General features: G+C 42.6%; 1 protein-coding gene across 14 annotated transcripts in view; it reads right to left on the bottom strand.

Annotated features, from left to right (window-relative positions):
* The window catches only part of RBMS1 (RNA binding motif single stranded interacting protein 1), a 1,922,565-nt gene that overhangs the window by 473,018 nt on the left and 1,424,365 nt on the right, over positions 1-25,182 (bottom strand). For all 14 annotated transcript variants that reach the window (XM_044074729.1, XM_044074739.1, XM_044074730.1 and 11 more), the window contains one exon: positions 2,624-2,703. In XM_044074729.1, the coding sequence (XP_043930664.1) occupies positions 2,624-2,703 (80 nt within the window). The remainder of the gene's footprint in view (positions 1-2,623; positions 2,704-25,182) is intronic.

Below are 25,182 nucleotides of genomic sequence, written 5' to 3'. Positions count from 1 at the left end.
AGGCACATCATGCTCACAACTGCTAAAATGAATGACATTCAGTGCTTATGAAGGTATGTAAAAAAAAAAACATATTAAGGTTGATTATCTCTGTTGTAATATTTTTTTTAACAGCATATGTTCACTATAGCTTCAATAACAAGGATCACTATAGCATATACAGAGGCTACAAGGAGGTATTACAACTGCTAAAATGAATGACATTCAGTGCTTATGAAGGTATGTAAAAAAAAAACATATTAAGGTTGATGATCTCTGTTGTAATATTTTTTTTAACAACATATGTTCACTATAGCATATACAGAGGCTACAAGGAGGTATTACTGCAGCATGTTTCTTTTTTGGTCCTCAACTTGGTTGAGGAAGGGAGGACACCAATAGTGGGCACAGTCAAGGATGTCAATTGACCTAGCAAGAACTCTGATGACCTGTGTAACAGTGGGTACTCTTTCTGGAATTAAACATACACTTGTTATTAAAGGGGGTCTCAGGAGAACAGAATACAGTGTGGGGAAGCACATTACCTCCAACCATCTGCGGTGGCTACAGAAGGATACAAATGCCTAGCCACGCAAATAATGTTTGAATAATAAGACAAAAAAAACTTGCTAGGGAATGGCTATCTTCTGATGACTATTTCAGCTACAAGGATCACTACTGATGCACATTCCACCACTCATAACCATTCTCTCCATCTGCTTCAATAACAAGGATCACTACTGACGCACATTCCACCGCTCATAACCATTCTCTCCATCTGCTTCAATAACAAGGATCACTACTGACGCACATTCCACCGCTCATAACCATTCTCTCCATCTGCTTCAATAACAAGGATCACTACTGACGCACATTCCAATGCTCATAGCCATTCTCTCCATCGGCTTCAATAACAAGGATCACTACTGACGCACATTCCACCGCTCATAACCATTCTCTCCATCTGCTTCAATAACAAGGATCACTACTGACGCACATTCCACTGCTCATAACCATTCTCTCCATCTGCTTCAATAACAAGGATCACTACTGACGCACATTCCAATGCTCATAGCCATTCTCTCCATCTGCTTCAATAACAAGGATCACTACTGACGCACATTCCTCCGCTCATAGCCATTCTCTCCATCTGCTTCAATAACAAGGATCACTACTGACGCACATTCCACCACTCATAACCATTCTGTCCATCTGCTTCAATAACAAGGATCATTACTGACGCACATTCTACCACTCATAGCCATTCTGTTTATCTGCTTCAATAACAAGGATCACTACCGACACACATTCGACCACTCATAACCATTCTGTCCATCTGCTTCAATAACAAGGATCACTACTGACGCACATTCCACCACTCATAACCTCTCCATCTGCCTCAATAACAAGGATCACTACTGACGCACATTCCACCGCTCATAACCATTCTCTCCATCTGCTTCAATAACAAGGATCACTACTGACGCACATTCCACCACTCATAGCCATTCTGTCCATCTGCTTCAATAACAAGGATCACTACTGATGCACATTCCACCACTCATAGCCATTCTGTCCATCTGCTTCAATAACAAGGATCACTACTGACGCACATTCCACCGCTCATAGACATTCTGTCCATCCGCTTCAATAACAAGGATCACTACTGACGCACATTCCACCGCTCATAACCATTCTCTCCATCTGCTTCAATAACAAGGATCACTACTGACGCACATTCCACCGCTCATAACCATTCTCTCCATCTGCTTCAATAACAAGGATCACTACTGACGCACATTCCACCGCTCATAACCATTCTCTCCATCTGCTTCAATAACAAGGATCACTAATGATGCACATTCCACCGCTCATAACCATTCTCTCCATCTGCTTCAATATACATAAAGCTGCTGCATCTAAACTTTGATTTTATATGTAAGTACCAGGGTTGGGAATGTGGCTTAATGGCTAAGGTGTTTGCCTTACAAACCCAAAGTGCAGGGTTTGAGTCTCACAAGGGATAATTGGCTAGGCTTAAAATGACTCACAAGGGCAGTTAGCTTAGTAATGAACTATAAACCTATGAACCTATAAAGAGAACAACTTTTTCAAGACCGTGTATTTGAACCCAGAAATTAAATCAAGCTACTGAATTTGCACATACATTGCTTGGAAGGAAAAAATATATCTGGAGCATATATATCATAACCAACTTTGAACTTCATATTGCAACCAACAACAGACCTGTGGAAAATAGTAAAAACCTAGGAGCTATTTTGCTAATGGCAACTTTCTTTAACTGAATAGTGACAACAGGTTACACATGGGGCCTCCGTTGCATTACTCACCTCTTCTTAACGTCACAGGCCCAAGCAAAAAAATCACATGATGTTACCTGACAAAAAGGTGGTTTCTCAGACTCATGAGTGTTTCAAATCCCATCACACAAAAAGGACAGATGTAAACCAGCTTAAGAGTTTCTTTAGTGAAGACGCCCTTGTCTCATCTTTCACATGGGGCTGTTTCACTTTGTGCAAGAACTCTAACTCACCTTCCTGAGGATGTCTAAAATGCCCTGAGTGCACCAGGTTGTTATTTTTTGTACATGAACTACAGTTACAGAAATTATGTTATTACTCACCAGGAACTCCGTGGGGCATCTTAATAAATTTGCCATTGAAATGAGAGATGACTGCCTCACATTTTTCTGTTGATTCCATCCTGCAGAAATTCAAAACAAAATGTATGTTAAAAGTCATGCCACTGTACTGTTTTTTTTCCTGCATTCCTCCCATCCATGATCAGACCCCTCCTCTCTATACACACACACACACACACACACACACACACACACACACACACACACACACACACACACACACACACACACACACACAAACACAGTCACCACATCTGTAAGAGCGAATACCACTGGCTGTGCACATCTTTATTCTCCCTTCCCCTGCTAGAACCTCCTCTGCACAAGCACAGCCTCCTACTTATCCATTCGCTCCAGTAAAGCAGTGCAGAACAATGGGTAAAGCAGTGCAGAACAAAGGTTTGCCATCTATTGTTTTGCACCAACCCACTAGTTTTGTCAAGACCTGCACAAAAAGTTCACTAAGACATGCAAACTCAGGATGCCACACCATCTAAGCCATGACATTCGTATGTGCACTAACCCATGGTGTTTTTGAAGACGTACAACCCACCTGCTCATGTTCCTGCGGTATTTACAAACTATACCTCTTATTTTCTTACTCTATTTCTCGCACAGCATCACACCTGTTCTACCATTCTAGTTTTAGTAATTTAATTCAAGCATGATTAAGTATGACTTTGTCAAGGTTGTCAACAAGCCACTGTTTGGAAACCCCACACATCCTTTAAACTGACATCAGAGTTTGGACAACTAAACATGAAACAACATACAACAGATGATTCCGTCAACACAGTTGCATTGTGCTTTTTCTGCTGTGGAAGTCTCCTGTTAAAGGGAAGAAGTCGAATATTTGAATAGTGCAGGAATAAGCAAAATGACATTAGGTCTACAGCAGACCACAGAGCACAGTGTACACAATAAGTAAATCGGCAACTGAGCCCAATCGCTCCTCTAACTGCATGCAGTTATCACATTCATTACATGGCAGTGGAAGCCTGGAGAGCCCTGTCCAGAAATCCCCAATCAGTTCATCTGCTCAGTGGTGAGAGTCAGGTAGCAGGTAGTGGGACAGTTTACTGGTCCTGCAGGGAGGCCAACTCTATCCCATGGTACAGCATATCCTTCCCTGTGATGACTTTTCTGAGCTCTGCTATATGCTGCCATCTTGCATGCCTCTGCATGTTGAATATGCTTTGACTTACTGTCCAACTTAGGCATGGCAGTCCAGGCTTCATAGTTTTGAGCTTCACAGGGTAAACGCCTAGAGCTCCCCCTCCAGGATGGACAAGCTGGCTATGGCCGCTCACTCCCATCCTCTCCCGTCAGGTCCTACAGGTGACCAAGCCACCATTTAAATTTGGGTTGCCTGCAACACAGTGCTTCTTCTGTGTGCAGAAAGGAACGGTCTTAAATCAGTGATGCATTTAATCACCATTTTCAGTTACTTCTGCAGTTGATCAGACTGAACCTCCTCATCCATACCGAAACTCCATCCAAGTCAGCTTAAGCATTAAGATATGAAATAATACAAACAGACCTATTACAAGAATTACTTAACTTCTACTTACACAAGTTTCTACTGCAAGAACATTTTTAACTAGGAGACTTAACTGACCCAAATCAGACCAGTTCCAGTGAGAGCACACAACTGCATAAACAAAACAGATATGCCAGCAGAAACACGATACTAAGGAAATACAAGTAATAACACTGTCATGCAAATTTCAAAACCAATAAACAATAATAAAAATATATATCCAGCAGCAAGAAACATTTACATAACGTTACAGAAAGTGCAGTTGTGTACACTTGCCATAAATGTAGATGTTCGAGTGGATTCACTGTTGCAGTCATTACATTTGGGTTATCTGCTTGCAGTAACCCTCAGTTGGCCTGATTAACAAAGTCTTAGGTCCTGCGTCGGTTGCTGTCCCTTTTTCCATGACGTCAGGTCGTCAGGGGTATAAAACATGCAGCCAACGCCATTACATCAGTTTTTCTTGCCCCAGATGTCAAGTGCCCCCCTAACGGGAAGCAATTAAATCTATAATTACAAGGATATACCTCCAACAAAAAAACAAATACACCAAAAAGCTTTTTGAGCACAGTAAGGGAGAGTAGAGGTCTAGCCAAAAGAAGAAAGGGGGCTGGAGGGAGGGTAACCAGGACTGCAACAGTGAATACACTCGAACATCTACATTTATGGCAAGTGTACACAATTGTACTATGTTCTTCGTGTTTTACTGTTGCAGTCATTGCATTTGGGTAGATCCCCAAAGCGAAGGTTGGGAAAAGGAATTTAAATAGAATTAGAACCAGCTATAAGACCCTGCAAGACTGCAGTGGCAAAGCCAGCTCTGGATTTAGAGAAAATTGTCAAATGATAATGCTTGGTGAAAGTATGTACAGAACTCCAGGAAGCAGCTTCTAGGATGTCCCTGGTAAGAACTCCACTTAGAAAGACTGTGGAGGTAGATGCAGCCCTGGTTGAATGGGGTCTGATGCCCTGTGGGACAGGTTTTCCATGGTGCTTAATAACAGAAATGAATGCAGTGACCTATCCATTTTGAAAAGGTTTTCTTTGAAATAGCTTTCCCCTCTGTCCCTGTAACAAATGCCACCAGCAGTTGTTCAGATTTCCTTTGAGGTTTAGTCCTGTCCAGGTAAAATTGAAGTTGTCTGTGCAAATCTAAGGAGTGCAGTATCCGTTCCCCTTTGTTCTGTGGGTTAGGAAAGAAGGTAGGCAAATAAATGGACTGATTAAGAGCCACACTGGATACCACCTTGGGCATGAAGGAGGGATTGGTTCTGAGGGACACCCTGTCCACATGAAAGATGATGAAAGGCTCCACTGTCATAAGGGCCTGTAATTCAGATACCCTTCTTGCTGAAGTGATTGCTAAAAGGAAGGCTGTTTTCCAATAAATGAATTTTAACTTTGCACTTGCAGCTGGCTCGCTCAAAAGGACTTATAGTGAGTTTTTCCAATACAAAGTTAAGGTCCCAGGCTGGAATTGGGGCTCTCCTGGGTGGTCTTAAGCTTTTGGCTCCTCTGAGGAACTGCTTGAGCAGTGGATGAGAGAAGAGGAGTGGTTCTGTATTGTAATTAGCTGAAATGGCTGAGGCATGAATTTTGATGGAGGAAAAAGAAAGGCCCTTGTGAAGCATCTGTTAAGTACTGAAGAATCTGAGGTAAACTGGGTGCTGCTGTGCCCATCCCTTGAGTTTGGTTCTAGGAACAGAATTGTTTCCATTTTTCAGCATAAGATTTTCTAGTACAAGGCCTCCTTACCTCTAAAATGACATCCAACACTTGTTTACTGTTAATTAAGGTTATGGGTTTGAAGCTGAAGATGCAGAATCTGGCCCTCCTGCTGGGACAGCAGGGTAGGGTTCTGAGGCAGGTTCCATGGAGTCAGCAGTGACACACTGCTCAAGAGGGGGCACCAGTGTTGGCGTGGCCAGTCTGGTGCAATCCGTACCTTCCTTGATTTGTCCTGTTTGATCTTTAGTAGTACTTTGGAGAGGAGAGGCAGAGTAGGAAAGGCATAAACTGATAGATTTTTCCAGTTGAAGGACAGGGCATCCACTTTTCAAGCTTGTTTGTGGGGAGTCCTTGTGCAGAATTTGTCCAACTGTTAGTTCTGGGTGGAGGCAAACAGGTCTATATCTGGGCTCCCCATTTGTTTATCAACATGTTGAAAGTCTTTGGTTCCAGTTTCCACTCGTGTGGGTCCATGAGATTTCTGCTTAATTCGTCTGACAGTGTATTTAGATTTCCTGGCAGGAATTGAGCCTGTAGATGCACTTGGTAGCTCAAGGCTGTGTTCCACAGAGCCATGGCAAGTCTGCAGAGGGGATATGAATGGGCACCCCCCTGCTTGTTTATGTACCACATAACAGTGGTGTTGTCCGTCTTTACCATTAATTGTCCTGGAAGAATGTGGTCCTTCAAAGCTGTCAGAGTATTCTGTACAGCTAACATTTCTTTTTGATTGATATGCAGGTGCATTTGACTTGGGTTCCATTTGCCCTGAATGCACTTCCCTGTCAAGTGAGCCCCCCATGCATAGTCTGATGCGTCTGTTGTTAGGGCTTGGTTGGCAGGGGGTAGAGTGAATGGCAGTCCCTTGTTTTGGTGGCAGGTCTTTGCCCACCAAAGGAACTCTATCTGTAGACAAGGTATGATAGGAATCATTGATTCTAGATCCTGAGAATGTTGACACCATAGGCTTTTTAGATACCATTGTAGTTTCCTCATATGCAGTTTTGCATATGGAATTAGTAGAATGCAAGAGACCATGAACCCCAGGGCTTGCAGTATTTTCCTTGCAGATAGCTGGGTCTTTGTGGCCAGTAGTTTGAAGTAGGCTGTCAAATGAACTTGTTTCTCTGGCGTGAGGTAGGCCATCTGGGAAGCTGTATTCAAGCTTGCTCCAAGGAATACAATTTGCTGGCAGGGTACAAGATGTGATTTATTTTCGTTTATGGTGTACCCCAGAGAAGTTAGCAATTTCTTTACAAATGCCAGATGTTTTAATAGTATGTCCTGGCTTTCTGCCTGAATTAGACAATCGTCCAGGTATAGGTATATTTGAATATTTCTTTGCCTGCAAAATGCAATGACTGGAGCTAGGCACTTTGCGAATACCCTGGGCACAATAGATGAGCCAAAGGGCAGTGCAGAGAACTGGTAGTGCATGTAGCCTGCTCTGAAGTGTAGGTAACTTCTGCAAGATTCTCTTATTGGGATGTGCAGGTAGGCTTCTTTTAAATCCAGTGTGCCAACCAGACATCTTTGCCTAGCATGGGAAGCAGCTGATGAAGAGTTAGCATCTTGAATTTTGGGATTACCAAAAATGTGCTTTGGATAGACAGGTCCAGGATAGGATGCCAGGAGTTGTCTTTTCTGGGTACCAGGAAAAATCTTGAGTAGAAACCTTGCCCCCATTCTTCTTCAGGTTGAATAGCCCTGATGCTTAAAAGAGAGAAAACTTGCTTTTTAGCCTCTGCCCACTGATTTGGGGGTAGGTCTGGCCAACCGTTTGGGGTTGGTAAGGAAAGGAAGTAGAATCTGTATCCCTGGGACACTATAATTAAAACCCATTTGTCCTGCGTAATGAGTTCCCAATTTTTTGCATGCAGGGCAATCTTTCCCCTTAAAGGAACTGACAGTTTACCATGGGGGGAGTCTTACTACTCCCTGCTTTGGAAGTGGGAGCCCCCCCACTTCTTAGGCCTGTGAGCACCTTGTGACTGAAGCCTGGGTGTTCTGCTGGTTCTGGGTTTGGACTGAGAAGGCCTGGAAAAGGCAGGAAATGACCAATTCTTAGAGGGCCAATGCCTACTAAATCCTGGGAGGCTGTACTTACAGGAAATCGTTAACAGTTTGCATAGATTTAGCTTTTTCCTCCATCTTTTGAAGTACTTCTTCTGCTTTGTTGCCAAACAGGCGGCCTTCGTTTAAGGAAGCATCCAGTAATTTAACTTTAACATGATCTGGAAAAGATTGCTCCTTAAGCCAAGCATGCCTTCTAAATACAGAACCAGTAATAGCAGCCCTGCAATACGCCTCTAATGAATCAAAACCACATTGCAAAGTATGTTTTCAAACTTGTTCAGCAGAATGCATTAAATCCTGTAATTCTTTATTTTCAGCACAGACAGGAATCAACATAATTTTCTGTTTAAGCAATCCAATAATATGCTGCTGATACTTTAGCATGTGAACTGGCAATTTAAGGCCCTAATGGCCAAAGTTGCAGAAGTGTATACCTTCTTACCCCATCTATCCATCACCCTGGAATATCTATCAGAGGGGGGAGGATTTTTGGCAGTAGTAGCATTAATGCCCTTGGGTCCCTGTGAAATGGTATCAGGATCCGCAGTAGGATTTTTAAAGAGGAACCTGTGAGAGTCAGGTACCCTGTAAATACCCATCAGGTTTTCTGGAAGCAGGAAGTAATGTGTCATGGGCCAGGCCAGATTCCGAGAAGGCATAATCTACAATGTCCAGTACAGGAGGAATAGCTAAAGGCCTGTGGTGAGGCAGGAGTAAGAATTCCCTAAGCCTCTTTTTGGAGTCAGAGTAATCCTGGCTTTCTCAGTGGAAATACTCCCTAAGAGTATGCAAGGTTTCAGCAAAAGAGAAATCCTCTGGAGGGGAAGCAGAGGGAATGGAGTCCTCTGCATCAGAATCCTCATAAGTAGATAAGGGTAAATCCTGGTCATCACAGAAAACAGAAATTTCAGAATCCTAATGAGAAGAATTAGAAGGAAAATTAGTCCTAGGTCTCTTAGAGGGGGAAGGGTGGCTTCCTCTGATTAGAGTAATAAGGTCTTCAGCCATTCTTATCATTTGATTTTTAGGCACAGGGGCCTGACCATGCGGTCTGGGCATCAGTTTTCTAGGCATGGATCGAGTTTTAGCCCTTGAAGAAGAAGATGGCGTTGGTTTAATATGCAAGTCAGTAGGCCTGAATACACCCTCTGATGCTGGTGCCTGCACATCGGCTCTGGACCCATCCAAGGTAGAGACATTTGCAGGTTCCACAGTCGAAGAAGCATCTTGTGGCATATCGGACTCCGAATGGGTCTCAGTAGAGGCCTGCGTATCTGAAGTAGCGGGTATCAGGGGCTGCGAAAGCACCTCACTGAGTACAGACGAACTGGCGAATGGCTTAGGAGAAGCGTCATCGGCAGCTTTGGACCTATGCGGTCTGTCTATGTCGTCATCCTTATGGTTTTTCGGAAAGTCGGTAGTCAGGTGGCTTACTGAAGCCATTTCTGGATAATTGAACCAAGTACCAAAATATTTAGAAGCGTAAATGAACCGACAACGAATAGTACAAGGTTTGAATAAGGCACAAAACCGACAGCGAGGTACGTCGTGGTCTGGGCCTAAGCAAGGAATGCAGTACGAATGAAAATCTTTATCAGGTACTTGCTTTCCACAAGAAATACAATTATTAACTTTTACTGACACCAGTTTAGAGCAAGAAAAACGATCCCCAATGGGGTACTTAGTTTATTTGAAGACTTCGGATATGAAACTCGAAAATGAAAATTTCAGGAGTCGGTCGACCGGCACTTGCGAACTGCTTCTGCTTCGGGCACCGCACGGCAAGAAAGACTGATGTAATGGTGTTGGCTGCATGCTTTATACCCCCGACTACCTGACATCATGGAAAATGAGACAGCAACCGATGCAGGACCCAAGACTTTGATAATCAGGCCGACTGAGGGCTACTGCAAGCAGATTACCTGAATGTGATGACTGCAACAGTGAAACACGAAGAACAACATCCTGGTTTAGGTTTACACATGAGGGCTTAAAGCTCTGAAACTCTCCTTGCTGATGTGACAGCTATAATTAAACTGGTCTCCCAAATGAACATCTTTAGACAGGCAGTGGCAGCAGGTTCAAAAGGGGGCAAGGTTAGCTTCTCAAACACAGTTTGGATTCCAGGCAGGAATAGGGTCCCTTATGGGAGGTGATTTACCCCTTTTAGGAAAAGCTTCATATGGAGGTGTGGGAAGACAGGCTGTGCAGGCAAGCTGATATGGCAGATGCATGTACCTTAATGCTGGAGTAAGAAAGTCCCTGTCTAAACAGGCTTCACAAGTACAGCAAGACTAAACTGATGTCTGCCTGACAAGGCTCAGTATTTTTGTTGTGATTCCAGGTTAAAAATCTTTTCCATTTTGACAGGTATGATTTTCTGGTATTGGGTTTCTGTGTTTCCCTTAAAAATGGAAAACAAATCTTTAGGGTAGCAGGCGTTCCATGGTGTCAAAACCTAATCCTTCAGTCTGTTAACTTGAATGTGGCTAGGTGAGGATGGAAACCAGATCTCCAGGCTTGGCTGAGGAGATCTACTTCCTGCAGCAGGGTGTGGAATCTCCCCTCGCTGAGGTTCAAAAGGAAAGAAAACACTGTTGCTTCAGCCAGGAGGGAGTCTAAAGGATCATGCTTGGGTCTGTGCACCCTGACTTTTGTTAGTACCCTGGGAATCATAGGCAAGAGTGGGAATGCCTACAAGAACCAATCTGTACATGTGAAACATAAAACATCTATTTTGCAAGTCCCTGTCTGTTGAGTTCTGGAGAACAAATTCTGTAGTTGTTTGTTCTGGTAAGAGGCACAGGTCTATTGAGGAGGGACCCAACCTGACCCCCAACACACAATGTAGAGTTAGGTCTGAAAAACCTCTCTCTTCAGCATCCACTCAATGGGGTCTAGAAGAACCCTGCTTAGAAAATCTGCCAGGGTATGGTTCTGATCCAAAATATAAGAAGTAATGAGGGTAAGCCCTACTTCTGGAGCAAATCTTCCTTGAAAAGTTGTGCACAGGATAGGGTAGTGTTCCCCCTTGCTTATGTACCACATCACTGTGGTGGTGTCTGTGCAGACCTGCAGGGGCCCAGGGCTTAAGTTCTGCTGAAAAAAATTATTTTGGCTAGGTAGAATGCTAGTAGCGCCTTCTGGTTTATATGCAGTTTTTTTCTGCTGAGGTGTCCAGATGCCCTGAACTTTCTGGGAACCTAAATGGTCCTCCACAGCTAAGTCTGAACTGTTGGTGGTGATGGTCTTGTCTGCTTCTGGTAAATGAAAAATTTGCCCCCTGGGTTCTGCTGTATGGTGCTCTTCCACTACAGAAGCTCCTTCTTTAGGCATGGACAGAGAGGCAGTACGGTTTCCAGGGGTTAAGAATGCTGTTCCCAAGCATCTGTTTTAGGAATATCTCAAGTTTTTTCATGTGTCCCTTAGCAAGTGGGATCATGAGAATGCAGGATGCCATGTACCCCAGTACCCTCAGGAATTCTCTGGTGGTGATGAGCTGCTTTGGAAGCAGACAGATCAGGCAGCCTGTCAGGAAAGCAATCTTGTCCTGGGGAAAGAAGGCTTTCTGTTTAACCAAACCTATGACGGCTCCCAGAAAGAAGATCTTTGTATGAGGAAGAGTTTGTAACTTTTGAAGATTTAAGGTGACACCTACCTTCTGAAAGCAGTCTACAGTGATCTGCAAGGCACCTAGGGTCTCTGCAGTGGATTTTTCCTGAAAGAGATAGTCATCTAAGTAGTAAAACATGAACCCCTAGTGGTCTGTAATGTGCTATCAGAGGAGCTAGACCTTTTGTGAAAACTGGGAGCAGTAGATAGACTAAATGACAGCAAAACAAAACTGGAAGTGAGAGCCTGTTGTTACAAATCACAGGGACTTTCTATGGGGATGTGGCGGTAAGTGTCCTTTTGATCTTTGGAAGATCATGGGCGGTAGTGTTTGCAACATAAGCATTTTGAATTGTGTGATGATGTGAATTTTGTTTAGCTTTGACAGACCCTAGATGGACTTCCAGGTGCCCTCCTTTTTTGAAACTAGAAAACACTTGAGTAGAAGCTTTCTCCCTCTCATTATGGCGTGACAGGCTGGATGGATCCTTTGGTGAAGTAGTACCCAAGGGATAGATGCTAAGAGGCTTCCCTGCTTTTTCTGTGGTTTTGGAATTACCCAGAAGAGTGGGCTTTCTTTAAAGTGGATGTAGTGCTCCTTTTCTATGATGCCGAGGCCCCACTGGTCCACGGTGATGGTTTTCCATTGAGATATGAAGAAGAGGAGACTTCCAGCCAAAGGTTTGGCGGGAAAGTTGGGTGGGGTATGCAGGCTGGCCTTGGAGAAGTGGGTGGGTACGGGTATGCGAGGCTGGGCTTGGAGGGGAGGGTGGGTACGGGTATGCGAGGCTGGGGTTGGAGGGGAGGGTGGGTAGGGGTATGCAAGGCTGGGGTTGGAGGGGAGGGCGGGTAGGGATATGCGAGGCTGGGGTTGGAGGGGAGGGCGGGTAGGGATATGCGAGGCTGGGGTTGGAGGGGAGGGCGGATAGGGGGTATGCGAGGCTGGGGTTAGAGGGGAGGGCAGGTAGGGTGTATGTGAGGGTGGAGTTGGAGGAGAAGGTGGGTAGGGTTAAGCAAGGCTGGAGTTGGAGGGGAAGGTGGGTATGGATAAGCGAGACCGGGGTTGAACATAGTGCTAGGTGGTCTTTTTGGAGTTCACTATTCTATGTGACTGCTCTGGTTGCTATCTTCTGGACTGTCTGGGTGTCTTGTGATGGGGAGGCTTCCCCTCACCTCACCTGGGGGAAGAAGACTGAAATTTTGAAGGTAATTCTTACTGTACCTCAGTGTTTTAGACAGATAAAATTCCTTCACCTATATATTTTTTTTTTGCTTCTCTTTTTTATCAAGCTTCTTGAAAACTCATTCAACTGGAGGTCTGAAATGGAATTTCTTGTCTAGTGGACCATCCAGTAGTCCAGCCTTAGCATGATCAGACAGGGGCTGGGGGTACTGAGCCGTGCATATCTGCGGATGACAGAACCTGTAGCAGCTGCTGTGCATGACGCATCTAAGGCATCACAGCTACGCTTGAGGGAGTGTCTGGAGATTTGTAAAGCTTCTCTGTCTGTCTCCTGAATTTCCTTTAATAAGGTTCTATCCACAACAGAGTCTACCTTTGCTAGAATTTTGTCCTGAAGAGAGTTATAGACTTTAGCAGCTCTCATTGTCAGGGTGGCAAAAAATATAAGCTTTTTTCTCTAAATCTGTCCAATAGTCTACTTACCCTGTCATTAGGTAATGGATGTCTGATTCGTCCCTTAGGTACACATTTTGTGGATTCAGTGGAGATTACTGGAGGGTTAACCTTTGCATTTTTGTAAAGTTCTTGGTCACACCCACTCTGTAAAACATGTCTGGCTTCCTAGGAGCAGGAGGTAAAGAATCAGGGTGTCTAGCAATGTCTTCAAAGACACCATCCAGTACTGTGTGTACAGGAGGGATAGCTAGTGGCCTGGGAGAAGACAAGCTTACAGTTCCCTGTAATGGGCCTGAGCCTGTGAGAACTGTTTGCTTTCCCAACTGAAAGCCTCTTCCATTCTATGCAGGGTATCCCTGGAGGAAAGGTCCTTGTGGAAGAGGCAGAAGAGAGGGTGTCAGATTATGAATCTGGGTAGGTTTGTGAAGGCAGGTCCCCCAGAGTAGGACAAATCCTCCTCATCTTCCTCATGGGCCACCTCTCTTTTTCTTTTGGATGGGGCGGCTTCAGTGGCAGTAGTATAGGAGGACTGTCTGGATGTCATCAAAGCCATGAATTCCTGTGCTATTTTTATGTGGTCTTGGGATTTGGTGTGAGAAGAAGTGGTTGGAGGTGATGGTGAAGAAAAAAAGTGGTTAGCTTCAATTTGGGTATCACTGTGACTTTGGTTAACATTCGGTAGTCAAGGTAGATAGGGCATCTCTCTCGAGACCCACAACTTGGATGTCGGAAGTTGTGGCCTGCTGAGTGACATCAGACCAGAATGACATGTGTGCTGTGGTAACATTTGTAAGTATGCCAAAGACCATGGTAGCCTCCCGAGTGGGCATGCCAGAGGGCTCAGGTCCAGGAGACGCTGGACCAGGGGGCTATAAAGATACCTCACCTGGGTTGTTGGTAGAATTATGGGCTAGAGAAGGAGCTTTCTTGAAAATGTCAGGGTTATTTCTTTTTTGCCTTTCTGTTTCTTTGGAATAACACTAGCTGACACTGGAGTTTGTATCAGCTCTGCAGTAGCAGTAGACTGCAATACCACCAGGGAAAACAAAGGAGAAGATTCCACAGAGGTGTGTAACACCTTGGCCATAATTTTTAAGGTTCTGACACAGAATTATGCACAGTCAGGACAATTAGACATGTCATGCTGAGACCCCAGGCAGAACAAACAAAACAAGTGAAAATCCGTTATGCTGGATTTGATTCCCATACTTCAACCAATTATTGACTTTTCTGAACATTAAATTAAAAGAAAAAAAATCCCCAGTGAGGTACTTATCTGATTGGAAGAGGAGGTTCTCTGTAAAAATTAACTGTCTGTTGGACGTGGGTGTTCTGAATAAATGAGAAGCACATTCAGAATGCATGGCTAGAAAAAAACCTGAAGAAGGTGTTGATGGATGCACTTCTTATTACCCTGACATCCAGATGTCAGATGTCCATTGTCTAAGGATGATGCAAAGACTCTGGAAATTGGGCTGGCTCTAGCCATGGCAGGAAGACCCAAAAATCAGTACTGCAACATTAACTAAAAAGAACATCATGTTTACATATAGTCATTTCTGCCATGAGATTTCCCCATCTCCTTAACTGCCCCCATACCCTTTCGTCACAATATCACTAACCCTTTCTCAATTTTGGCCTTCCTGTTTACTCGGTCCTCGTTTCAATTTTTCAGTACTATATTGCAACATTCACTTGCCGCTGCTACATATTCATAAAGACTGCCACACTCGATTAATTTCTGAACCATCTCCACTAACAATCCCGTTTGGAAAAACATTTTTACAAACGTAAACTTTTATATAGTACAATATTATATACCGCAGTGCTTTTTTACTTCTTAGATGATATTCAATTTTTTAAATGCGTTTGTTTTCACATATAGTTAGAACCTGAAAGAGTTCCATGTGGCTCAGTGTTTTACCTCGCCAAGAAATTTATACAACTAAGTAAGTGTTCTGTTTGTACAATGAGATCATACATCAATTGGTGGGAGGGGGGTGAATCTCTTACTCCTACTGTTGTTTGATCCCAAAGTATATTTTGAAACAAGTTGGACGGCCAGTGATGTTTCCCAGTTTCATTTGTAAATGGCATCTTGCAGTCATTTTTTTTTCAAATCACATTTTGCTCCAGTTTTGCAAAAATTCATTGTTGTAGTTGAAGTAGTGAAGGTCAAGAGATGATATCCTGAAAATCTGAACACATAACGCTAAGTTTTAAAAGGTTATGCTTATTAAATAATATTCTTTAAAAATACACTGCCCATTTTATCAATTTTACTCCTTTACAGGGTTACAAATTTCTCACTACGTGGAATTTTGGTATGAATTTTCAAAGTAATGATTTTATAGAATCTCATGTCTAGATGTATTATTCCACAAAACTATTTTATTTGCAATTTCAGTTTTCAAAAATCACATCTTGGATGAGAGATGCACAGATTCAGTACTGCAGCTCAGGTTGAACTGGTCCATAGTGTTTTGTTGAATTAAGCTTAAAACGTTATATTTTGGCAGAATCGTGTGCATTTGTTTATAATAATGCTAAAAGCAAAATACTTTTTTACTGTAGCCCTTGTGTTTACAGTTTCTGTGGTAATGGCTTTTATCTCTGGGCTTTCTTTATTTTAAAGAAAGTATTTTCTGGTTTTACTTTGCTATTAATGATACAGAATTTGACTGCACAGACTTTCTCCATTGAAGTTTTAAGAGTTAAAGGTCAGAGAAAGTAATGTCTGCCAGACAATTCTGGATACTGTGAGGGAGACGAGATCAGTGATTGGAGATCTAGATGGCCTACACAACCTCTCTCATGAACAGGGAAAACATCTGATGCTTGGCTGACTGCCAATGTGACCGATTAGTGTTTCTTTTCCATTTTATAAATATCCATTATCTGTGTGTACATATGTAAATATACAAGTACACACAGATGCATTTATAAATGGTTACAGGTCACTTTCTTGACTGCTGACTTTGCAAAGTATTCTGCCGTGCTTTTCGATGACAATACTCACTGTCAAGTGCTGAATTTATCAGCGTAGGAATGGTGATGATTAGGAATGCTTAAGGTATGTGGTTTTATTTAAGGTAAGTTGGTGTGTGTGTGTGTGTGTGTGTGTGTGTGTGTGTGTGTGTGTGTGTGTGTGTGTGTGTGTGTGTGTGTGTGCGATAAAGTTGAAACTGTCAGCTATGACAAAAGTTTCAGCATTATGCGTGGGAGCGTGCCTGTGAATGTTTGCAGATTGGGGTTATTATATTAGCTAGGTGAGGGGATAGTCAATCATCTTGTCTTAATCAGGTGCATTTTTAGCGACTTTATAGCAAATCCCTATTTTCAAAAACAAAAAAAAGCCTCCAACCACATTATTCACCATGTTTACCCACAGGGTGGTAAGAACAAAGAAAAGGCTTCTTGATTACATAAAAATGCAACAAAACAGAAAACTAAGCAAGATGATCACAAGACAGAAAGCAAATATGAATTGCTGTGAGATAAGAAGTTGGCATAAAATGTCTTTGCTGTCTAGTCAGCAATTACTACAGTGAGGAATCAAGGAAATATCACTGTCAGTGCCGACTAGGCAAGAATGCTATGCTGAATACTACGTGCGAAACAATCTGCTACTGAGAATATTATAACAAGCCTGTAAAGTATGCCTGTAGTTAATGGAGTTGGCTTTATTGGTCTAATTATATCCATAAGGACTTAAAAAGTAAGATATCGTGGGCATTCAGAGCTCATGCAACCAAAACACTGTTAAGTCCTCAAGGGGTCATTTGCAATACCCCATGGGCCTCTACTACAGGACATTTAAATTACTTCACAGTAAAGATTTCAGCTTGGTTGAGTCTTTCTTGCAGTTTTTACTGAATGGCTTATCTGTATGATCTTTCTACCCTTTGTCTGGATGTTGCTTAGGATATTTTGCAGGCACCTTAATATTTATTGACATTAGGCAGGGTTTTAAGCCCTGTGTTTCTAAAACACCAAAAAAAAATGCACAACAGCCTCATACAAGAAGAGATCTAGTGATCTGTGAACACATGTAGACAGCAATCTGGCCTTTGACCATCATATGTCTATGGTAGTAAGGAAATCCTTCTATTTTGTGCAACTTATAAGCAAGGGTATGTCATCCAGGTTCAGGGATGTCATTGTCCCACTGTACTCGGCCCTTATTAGACCAAACATTGAGTACAGCGTAGCCTTTGGTATATACCTGACCAGCCATATGCCAAAACTAGAGCATCCTCAGAGGTTCCTCACAAAAAAGAATGCATGCTTATGTAGACTGCCTCAAAACCTAGCCTTGTACTTGGTCTCCTGCAGATTACTGCAAGGAGATCTACGCCTGACCTACAAAGCATCCTTTGATGCTGGTCTGATGGGCCTGGTGCACATCTGTAAGTCAAACAGCATCAAAATGACCCAATCTGGGGATCTAAACCTTATCTGCAACAAAAATAGAACATGTTGTAAGGACAGGTATGCATCTCAGAGACAAGTACTTCTCTGGAGCAGACCTCTCAACCATCTCAAGCACAGTTCTTTCCTAACTCAATTCAAACATTAACTTGTACCAGTGAATGGAAAATCAGAAATTAATCCCTGGTTTGGCACCTGTGTATACAGCAGACAGACTCAGCCTACAAATGTCTGACCACTCATGCCAAAGTCTACAAATGCCACTTAAAATAACACTAGGGCATCAGAATTTACAAGCTACATTTGGAAAGCATAGCTAGAATTAAAAACAGACCCTGGGTCATAAGCCTAGCACTCAGCTCTGAAAAAGACATTCTGCTATTCAGAGATATGATAATGCAGTATCTCATTAGCATCTCATTATCATTTCTCTGAATCAAACACTAGCACAGTTGGCCATAAGCATGTTAGCATTCCCCTTACCAAAGCATGCAAAATACAGGTGTACAGAGGCACCCATACCGACACTTATGTAACTTGCATATACTGACAGACAGACATCCCCAAAGCAGAAAACATGCCCCGACATACACAGACAACTTCATGCATGCTCACACATACATACTTACATACAAAAACTACTTCACGCATACTCACACATACATAGGTTCATAGGTTCATAGGTTCATAGGTTCATACTAGGCTATCTGCCCGAGGGCATTTACAAGCCTAGCCCATAGTTTTGTGGCTTACGCCACCCCTTTAGTATGGGGAACTATACCCATTATTTTGCTGTGCCTCTGTTGAGCAGTGACACTGAGGTAATCCCTGGGGTATATCTGCGATCTCCCATCCATTGGTCAAGATTTATCTTGAACAAGGCCAGCGAGGTGCTCTGCCTCACATATACCGGGATTTTATTCCACAGCATAGGGAGTCTTTGGGTGATGAATCTATCCCTCCAGCACGTCCTATTAATAGCCGTGTCGAGGTTTAAGTCTCCCGCCCTTGTGACTCTGACAGATCTAGATTTTTTGAGGTGAAGCATATTCATCAAATCTGGGTTTGACATGGCCTTGTATGTTAGGCAAAGGTCACCTCTGAGCAAGCGGTAAGCGACTGAATAGAGCTGGAGTTCTTTCAGTCGGGCAGCATAGGACAGATGTTTGAGACCCTTTATCCTTTTGGTGAGGAACTTTTACATACCTCACACACACATACCTATGTTCACACATACATACCTACATACACAGACTACTTCACACATGCACACACACGGGTGGCCTTAAAGAATGTAGTTGCTGCACAGCTTAAAGCCCTGCTCCTGACACAGAAGTGAGTGGGCGTATGTTGTCAAAAGATGGCTACACTTTTTTTCTTTGTCGCCCCAACAGCATGATAGAGATATTCTTTCATTTGCTCTACTAGGCTTTTCTGATGGTGTCAAAATTTCCAGAGTGTAAGGTCTTTCTTTTGCCCCTGGACTCTAACATTTGCATGTAACCTTCGCCAGGAAACCTGCTATCATGCTACAGGCTGCTGCCTTCATAATACCATACTGATACAAGGGTCTCTAAATCACTTCGGTATAATGCATTATGTAATCCTGCTGAGAACAGTGCAGTGTGTTACACATTTCTGAATCCCAGGCAGTGTGTGTTTTACTTAAAACTCCTCCTCAAGGAGACCACAGTATTAAAGGTCGAAGTTCACTCTGAACTTTACACAATATTACTACTGCTTGTTACATCACTGCAACATTAAATCATGATATCTGGTGTGCACACAAATAAACATTTTAACAAAAAATGAGGAAAGGTTTTGCTACCTAATTATATCACTTGTAAGAACAAGCATATGTGATGTCATCCACATTTTCCTTAATTCTATTTTTGATTCCCTTAAACATTCACAATTATGCTTGCCCAAGATACAGCTGTGTGTACTTGCAAACATGACTTATTACAGTAAACAGAAATGAGGAAGGTGTTTTACTGCGCAACTGTACCCTTCACAGTGTCTATTGTTGCATGTTTTACTCGATCACTTGCACATGTTTTCAATACATACAGCAGAAAACATGCACACCACTCAAGTAAAAAATCTTCAAAATGCAGCAGAGTCCTGAAATAAAACCAATGATTTTAATAAACAACTGTCTTCTCTTGCTTCAAATCACATGACTATCACATTAGATCAAATGGCAGGCACCTTATTTTATAAGTGTGCCTAATTCCATGTTGTTTTGTATCGCTTACTTGCTTCCCAGAATACACAATGCTGTTAGTCTCTTCTCATTTCAAGGATCTGACTAGGATAACACCAATAAAGAATGCACAGTGGAATCCCCTTTATTCAAACCCCATTTATCCAATATTTTCTAACAAAGTGCACTCCTGTCCCCCACAGTGAATTGCTTTGTTAAGTGGGCTGACATCAGTCATACATTCACATCCTAGAGTGTTGCCGCTGATTTAGTTCAATACTTTAATTAAACAATTCAGCGCTGGCAAGTGAGTGAAAAGTAATGGCACTGACTGATAATTATTCTAATTTAGTTTAAGCAGGCATCTGTACAGGGTCTTTTGTGACACAGAGCAGGTTGCACATACACAAATTTCTAAGAAAAATAAGAGGCACTACAGGGGGAAAAGTGCTGAATGGTGGCAGAATGAAGAATGAGAAGCCATGATTCTGGATGCTGAAACTAGTACAAACAATTCCAAAGTAAAAAGATATTGGGGAAACCCAGCTGAAACCTTTTTGCTTCTAGGATGGAATGTGCAAGACGTGTTGAGACTTGAAAAAAAAATCTTGTATGGTTATGAAGAGGAAAGGAAAAGAACAGAACAGAGTACAACTGATTTAAACATAAGCAGAAATACATCCTCAAATGAGGTACATTACTAGCAAAATTCTGTGCAGTTATACATGCAACCCAGTCGTTCACCATCATTTTGTAAATGACAGCTGCTGGCATTAAAGGCAGAATGAAATGGTTTAAGCTACGTGGTTGAAGAAGGGTCAAGTGCAAATGTGGAAAATGCCACAATTACTTGACAACATGAAACCACTGCTACAGAAGGGGGTGATGGTAGAAAAGCTTTACAGTACAGAGACAAACCTGCTCTGGAGATGCTGGCGTAAATATTTAGGTCCTTGGTAGTAACGCAATGCTCCAACAAAAAAAAAAAAATATATATATATATCTATATATCTATCTATCTATATATCTATCTATATAGATATATATCTATCTATATATATATATATATATATATATATATATATATATATATATATATATATTTATACACACACACAATCTATACATATATACATACATATATATATATATATATATATATATATATATATATATACATACACACACACACACACACACACACACACACACACATACATACACAAGCACGCATGTGTGTGTGTGTGTGTGTGTGTGTGTGTGTATCTACACAGTAAACTCTGTTAATTGGAACTCAAGCAACCAGACAAAAACCTTGAAGAAATACAGTACAATTTCTATGTGTAGCACTTTCTGCCCCCCCCCCCTAAAAAGGAAGATAGGAATAAATTCCCTCTCTCCCCAACCTAAGCACGAGTCAAACCAAACAAATAGTACAGGGTACAGTAATAGGCCTATTTTTAATAGAAACTCTCAAGCAACCAGAAAAGTACAGTTGTGTACACCTACCATAAATGTAGATGTTCGAGTATATTCACTGTTGCAGTCATTACATTTGGGTTATCTGCTTGCAGGTAGCCCTCAGTCGGCCTGATTAAGAAAGTCTTGGGTCCTGTGTCAGTTGCTGTCCCTTCTTCCATGACGTCAGGGGTATAAAACATGCAGCTGATGCCATTACATCAGTTTTTCTTGCCACAGATTTCAGGTGCTCTCCAATGGGAAGCAATTAAATATAAAAGTACAAAGATATACCTCCAACAAAAAAACAAATACACCAAAAAAAAACTTTTAAGCATAGTAAAGGAAAGTAGAGGTATAGTCAAAAGAAGTTAGGGGGCTGGAGGGAGGGTAACCAGGACTGCAACAGTGAATACACTCGAACATCTACATTTATGGTAAGTGTACACGACTGTAATATGTTCTTCACGTTTCACTGTTGCAGTCATTACATTTGGGTAGACTCCCAAAGCTATGGTTGGGAGGAGGAATTTAGATAGAATTAGGGCCAGTTATAAGGCCCTGCAAGACTGCAGTGGCAAAGCCAGCTATGGATATAGAGAAAATTGGCAAATGATAATGCTTGGTGAAAGTATGTACAGAACTCCAGGTATCAGCTTCTAGGATGTCCCTGGTAGGGAATCCTCTGAGAAAGCCTGTAGAGGTAGATGCAGCCCTGGGGGAGTGAGGTCTGATCCCATGGGGGAAAGATTTTTCATGGTGCTTAAAGCAGAAATGAATGCAATGGCTTATCCATTTAGAAATGGTTTGCACTGAAATAGCATTCCCCTCTGCCCCTGCAGCAAATGCCACCAGCATTTGTTCAGATTTCCTTTGAGGTTTAGTCCTGTCTAAGTTGTCTGTGCACATCTAAGGAATGCAGTATCCGTTCCCCTTTATTCTGTGGATTAGGAAAGAAGGTTGGCAAATGAATGGACTGATTAAGAGCCACACTGGAAACCACCTTGGGCATGAAGGATGGACTGGTTCTGAGGGACACCCTGTCCACATGAAAGATGATGAAAGGCTCCACTGCCATAAGGGCCTGTAATTCAGATAGCCTTCTAGCTGAAGTGATTGCTAAAAGGAAAGCTGTTTTACAAAAAAGAAATTTTAAGTCTGCAGTAGCAGCTGGCTCGAAAGGAGGTAGAGTGAGTTTCTCCAAGACAAAGTTAAGGTCCCAGGCTGGGGTTGGAGCTCTCCTAGGTGGTCTCAAATTTTTGGCCCCTCTGAAGAACTGCTTGAGCAGTGGATGAGAGAAGAGGGGAGGTTCTGTGTTACAATGAGCTGAAATGGCTGAGGCGTGGATTTTAATGGAGGACAAAAGACAGACCCTTGTGAAGCATCTCAGTTAAGTATTGTAAAATCTGAGGTAAATTGGACGCTGCTGTGCTCATCCCTTGAGATTGGTTCCAGGCACAGAATCCTTTCCATTTTTCAGCATAAGATCTTCTAGTACTAGGCCTCCTTGCCTCTAAAATGATATCCATCACAGGTTTGCTGAGGGATGGTAAAGGAGAGATTAAGTAATTAGCCAGGCTGCAAGGTTCAGTGTTAGAAGCTGAGGGTGCAGAATCTGGTTCTCCTGCTGAGACAGCAGGGAAGGAGTCAGAGGCAGGTGCCATGGAAATAACTGTGGACACACTGCGCAGGAGGGGGTACCAGTGTTGGCACGACCAGTCTGGAACAATCAAAATCATCCTTGGTTTGTCCTGTTTGATTTTTAGTAGTATTTCAGAGAGCAGAGGCAGAGGGGGGAAGGCATAGCTGAAGGACACTGCATCCACTTTCCAGGCTTGTTTGTGGGAAGTCCTTGTGCAAAATTTGTCCAATTGGTAGCTCTGGGGAGAGGCAAACAGGTCTATATCTGGGCTCCCCATTTGCTTGTCAACATGTTGAAAACCCTTGGTTCCAGTTTCCACTCGTTTGGGTCCATGAGGTTTCTGCTTAGTCCCTCTGTCAGTGTATTTAATTTTCCTGGCAGGAATTGAGCTTGTAGGTGCACCTGGTAGCTCAAGGCTGCATTCCACAATGCCATGGCTAGTCTGCAGAGGGGGTAAGAATATGTACTCCCCTGCTTGTTTATGTACCACATAACAGTGGTGTTGTCCATCTTTACCATTAGTTGTCCTGGAAGAATGTAGTCCTTGAAGGCTGTCAGAGCATTCTTTACAGCTAACATTTCTTTCTGATTGATATGCAGGTGCATTTGACTTGGGTTCCATTTGCCTTGAATGCACTTCCCTGCCAGGTGATCCCCCCATGCATAGTCTGATGCGTCTGTTGTTAGGGTTTAGGCGGCATGGGGTGGTGTGAAAGGTAGTCCCTAGTTTTGGTGGCAGGCCTCTGCCCACCAAAGGAACTCTAGCCGTAGGGCAAGGTATGATAGGAATCATTGTTCCTAGGTCTTGAGAATATTGACACCATAGGCTTTTTAGATACCACTGTAGTTTTCCTCATATGCAGTCTTGCACATGGAATTAGAAGAATGCAGGAGGCCAAGAACCCAAGGCTTGCAGTATTTGTCTTGCAGATAGCAGGGTTTTTGTGGCCACTTGTATGACCTGAGGTAAGCCATCTGGGAAGTTGTATTCAAGCTTGCTCCCAGGAATATAATTTGTTGACAGGGTACCAGGTGTGATTTATTTTTGTTTATGGTGTACCCCAGACAAATTAGACCCCTTTGTACAAAGGCCAGATGATTCAAAAGTATGTCCTGGCTTTCTGCCTGAATTAGACAATCATCCAGGTACGTGTATATTTGAATATTTATTTGCCTGCAAAATGCAATAACTGCAGCTAGGCACTTTGTGAATACCCTGGACGCAGTAGATAAGCCAAAGGGCAGTGCAGAGAACTGATAGTGTGTGCAGCCTGCTTTGAAGCGTAGTTATCTTCTGCAAGATTCCCTGATTGGGATGTACAGGTATGCTTCTTTTAAATCTAGTGTTGCCAACCAGGCATCTTTGCCTAGCATAGGAAGTAATTGGTGAAGAGTCAGCATCTTGAATTTTTGAATCTCCAAAAAGGTGTTTAGATTAGACAGGTCCAGGAAAGGACACCACAAATTGTCTTTTCTGGGTACCAAGAAAAGTCTTGAGTAGAAACCTTGTCCCTTTTCCTCTTCTGGTACCAGTTGAATAGCCCCCATGCTTAAGAGAGATTGATTTGGGGGTAGATCTGGCCACCCGCCTGGTGTTGGTAAGGTGTGGAAGTGAAATCTGTATCCTTGGGACACTATATTTTAAACCCATTTGTCCTGGGTAATGACTTCCCAATTCTTTGCATGAAAAGCAATCTTTCTCCCCAAAGGGGCAGTCAGTTGATAAGTGCTTGGAAATTTTAAAAGGAAGTCATTGAGACAGTTTACTATAGGGGGGAGTCTTATTATTCCCAGATTTGGAAGTGGAGGCCCCCCACTGCTTAGTGCTGTGTGTCCCCTGGGACTGAAACCTGGGGGTTTTGCTGTGTCTGGGTTTGGCTTGAAAAGACCTGGAAGGGCTGGAAAGGACCAATTCTTAGAGGGCCAGTGCCTACTAAATCTAGAAGGCTGAACTTGTAAAAATATCTTTAACAGTTTGCATAGATTTAGCTTCATCTTCCATCTTTTTAAGAACTTGTTGTCAAACAGTCGGTCTTGATTTAAAGGAGCATCCAACAATTTAGCTTTAACATGATCAGGCAAAGACTGCTCCTTAAGCCAAGCATGCCTTCTGAGCACAGACCCAGTAACAGCAGCCCTGCAAGAGACCTCTAATGAATCAAAACCACATTGCAAAGTATGTTTTCCAACTTGTTCAGCAGAATGCATT

Source organism: Protopterus annectens, chromosome 6.part0 (genome assembly GCF_019279795.1).
Source record: "Protopterus annectens isolate FY-2018-M chromosome 6.part0, PAN1.0, whole genome shotgun sequence".
NCBI lineage: Eukaryota > Metazoa > Chordata > Ceratodontiformes > Protopteridae > Protopterus > Protopterus annectens.
The sequence above is the reverse complement of the archived record's forward strand: the minus strand, read 5'-3'. Positions and strand labels throughout refer to the sequence as shown.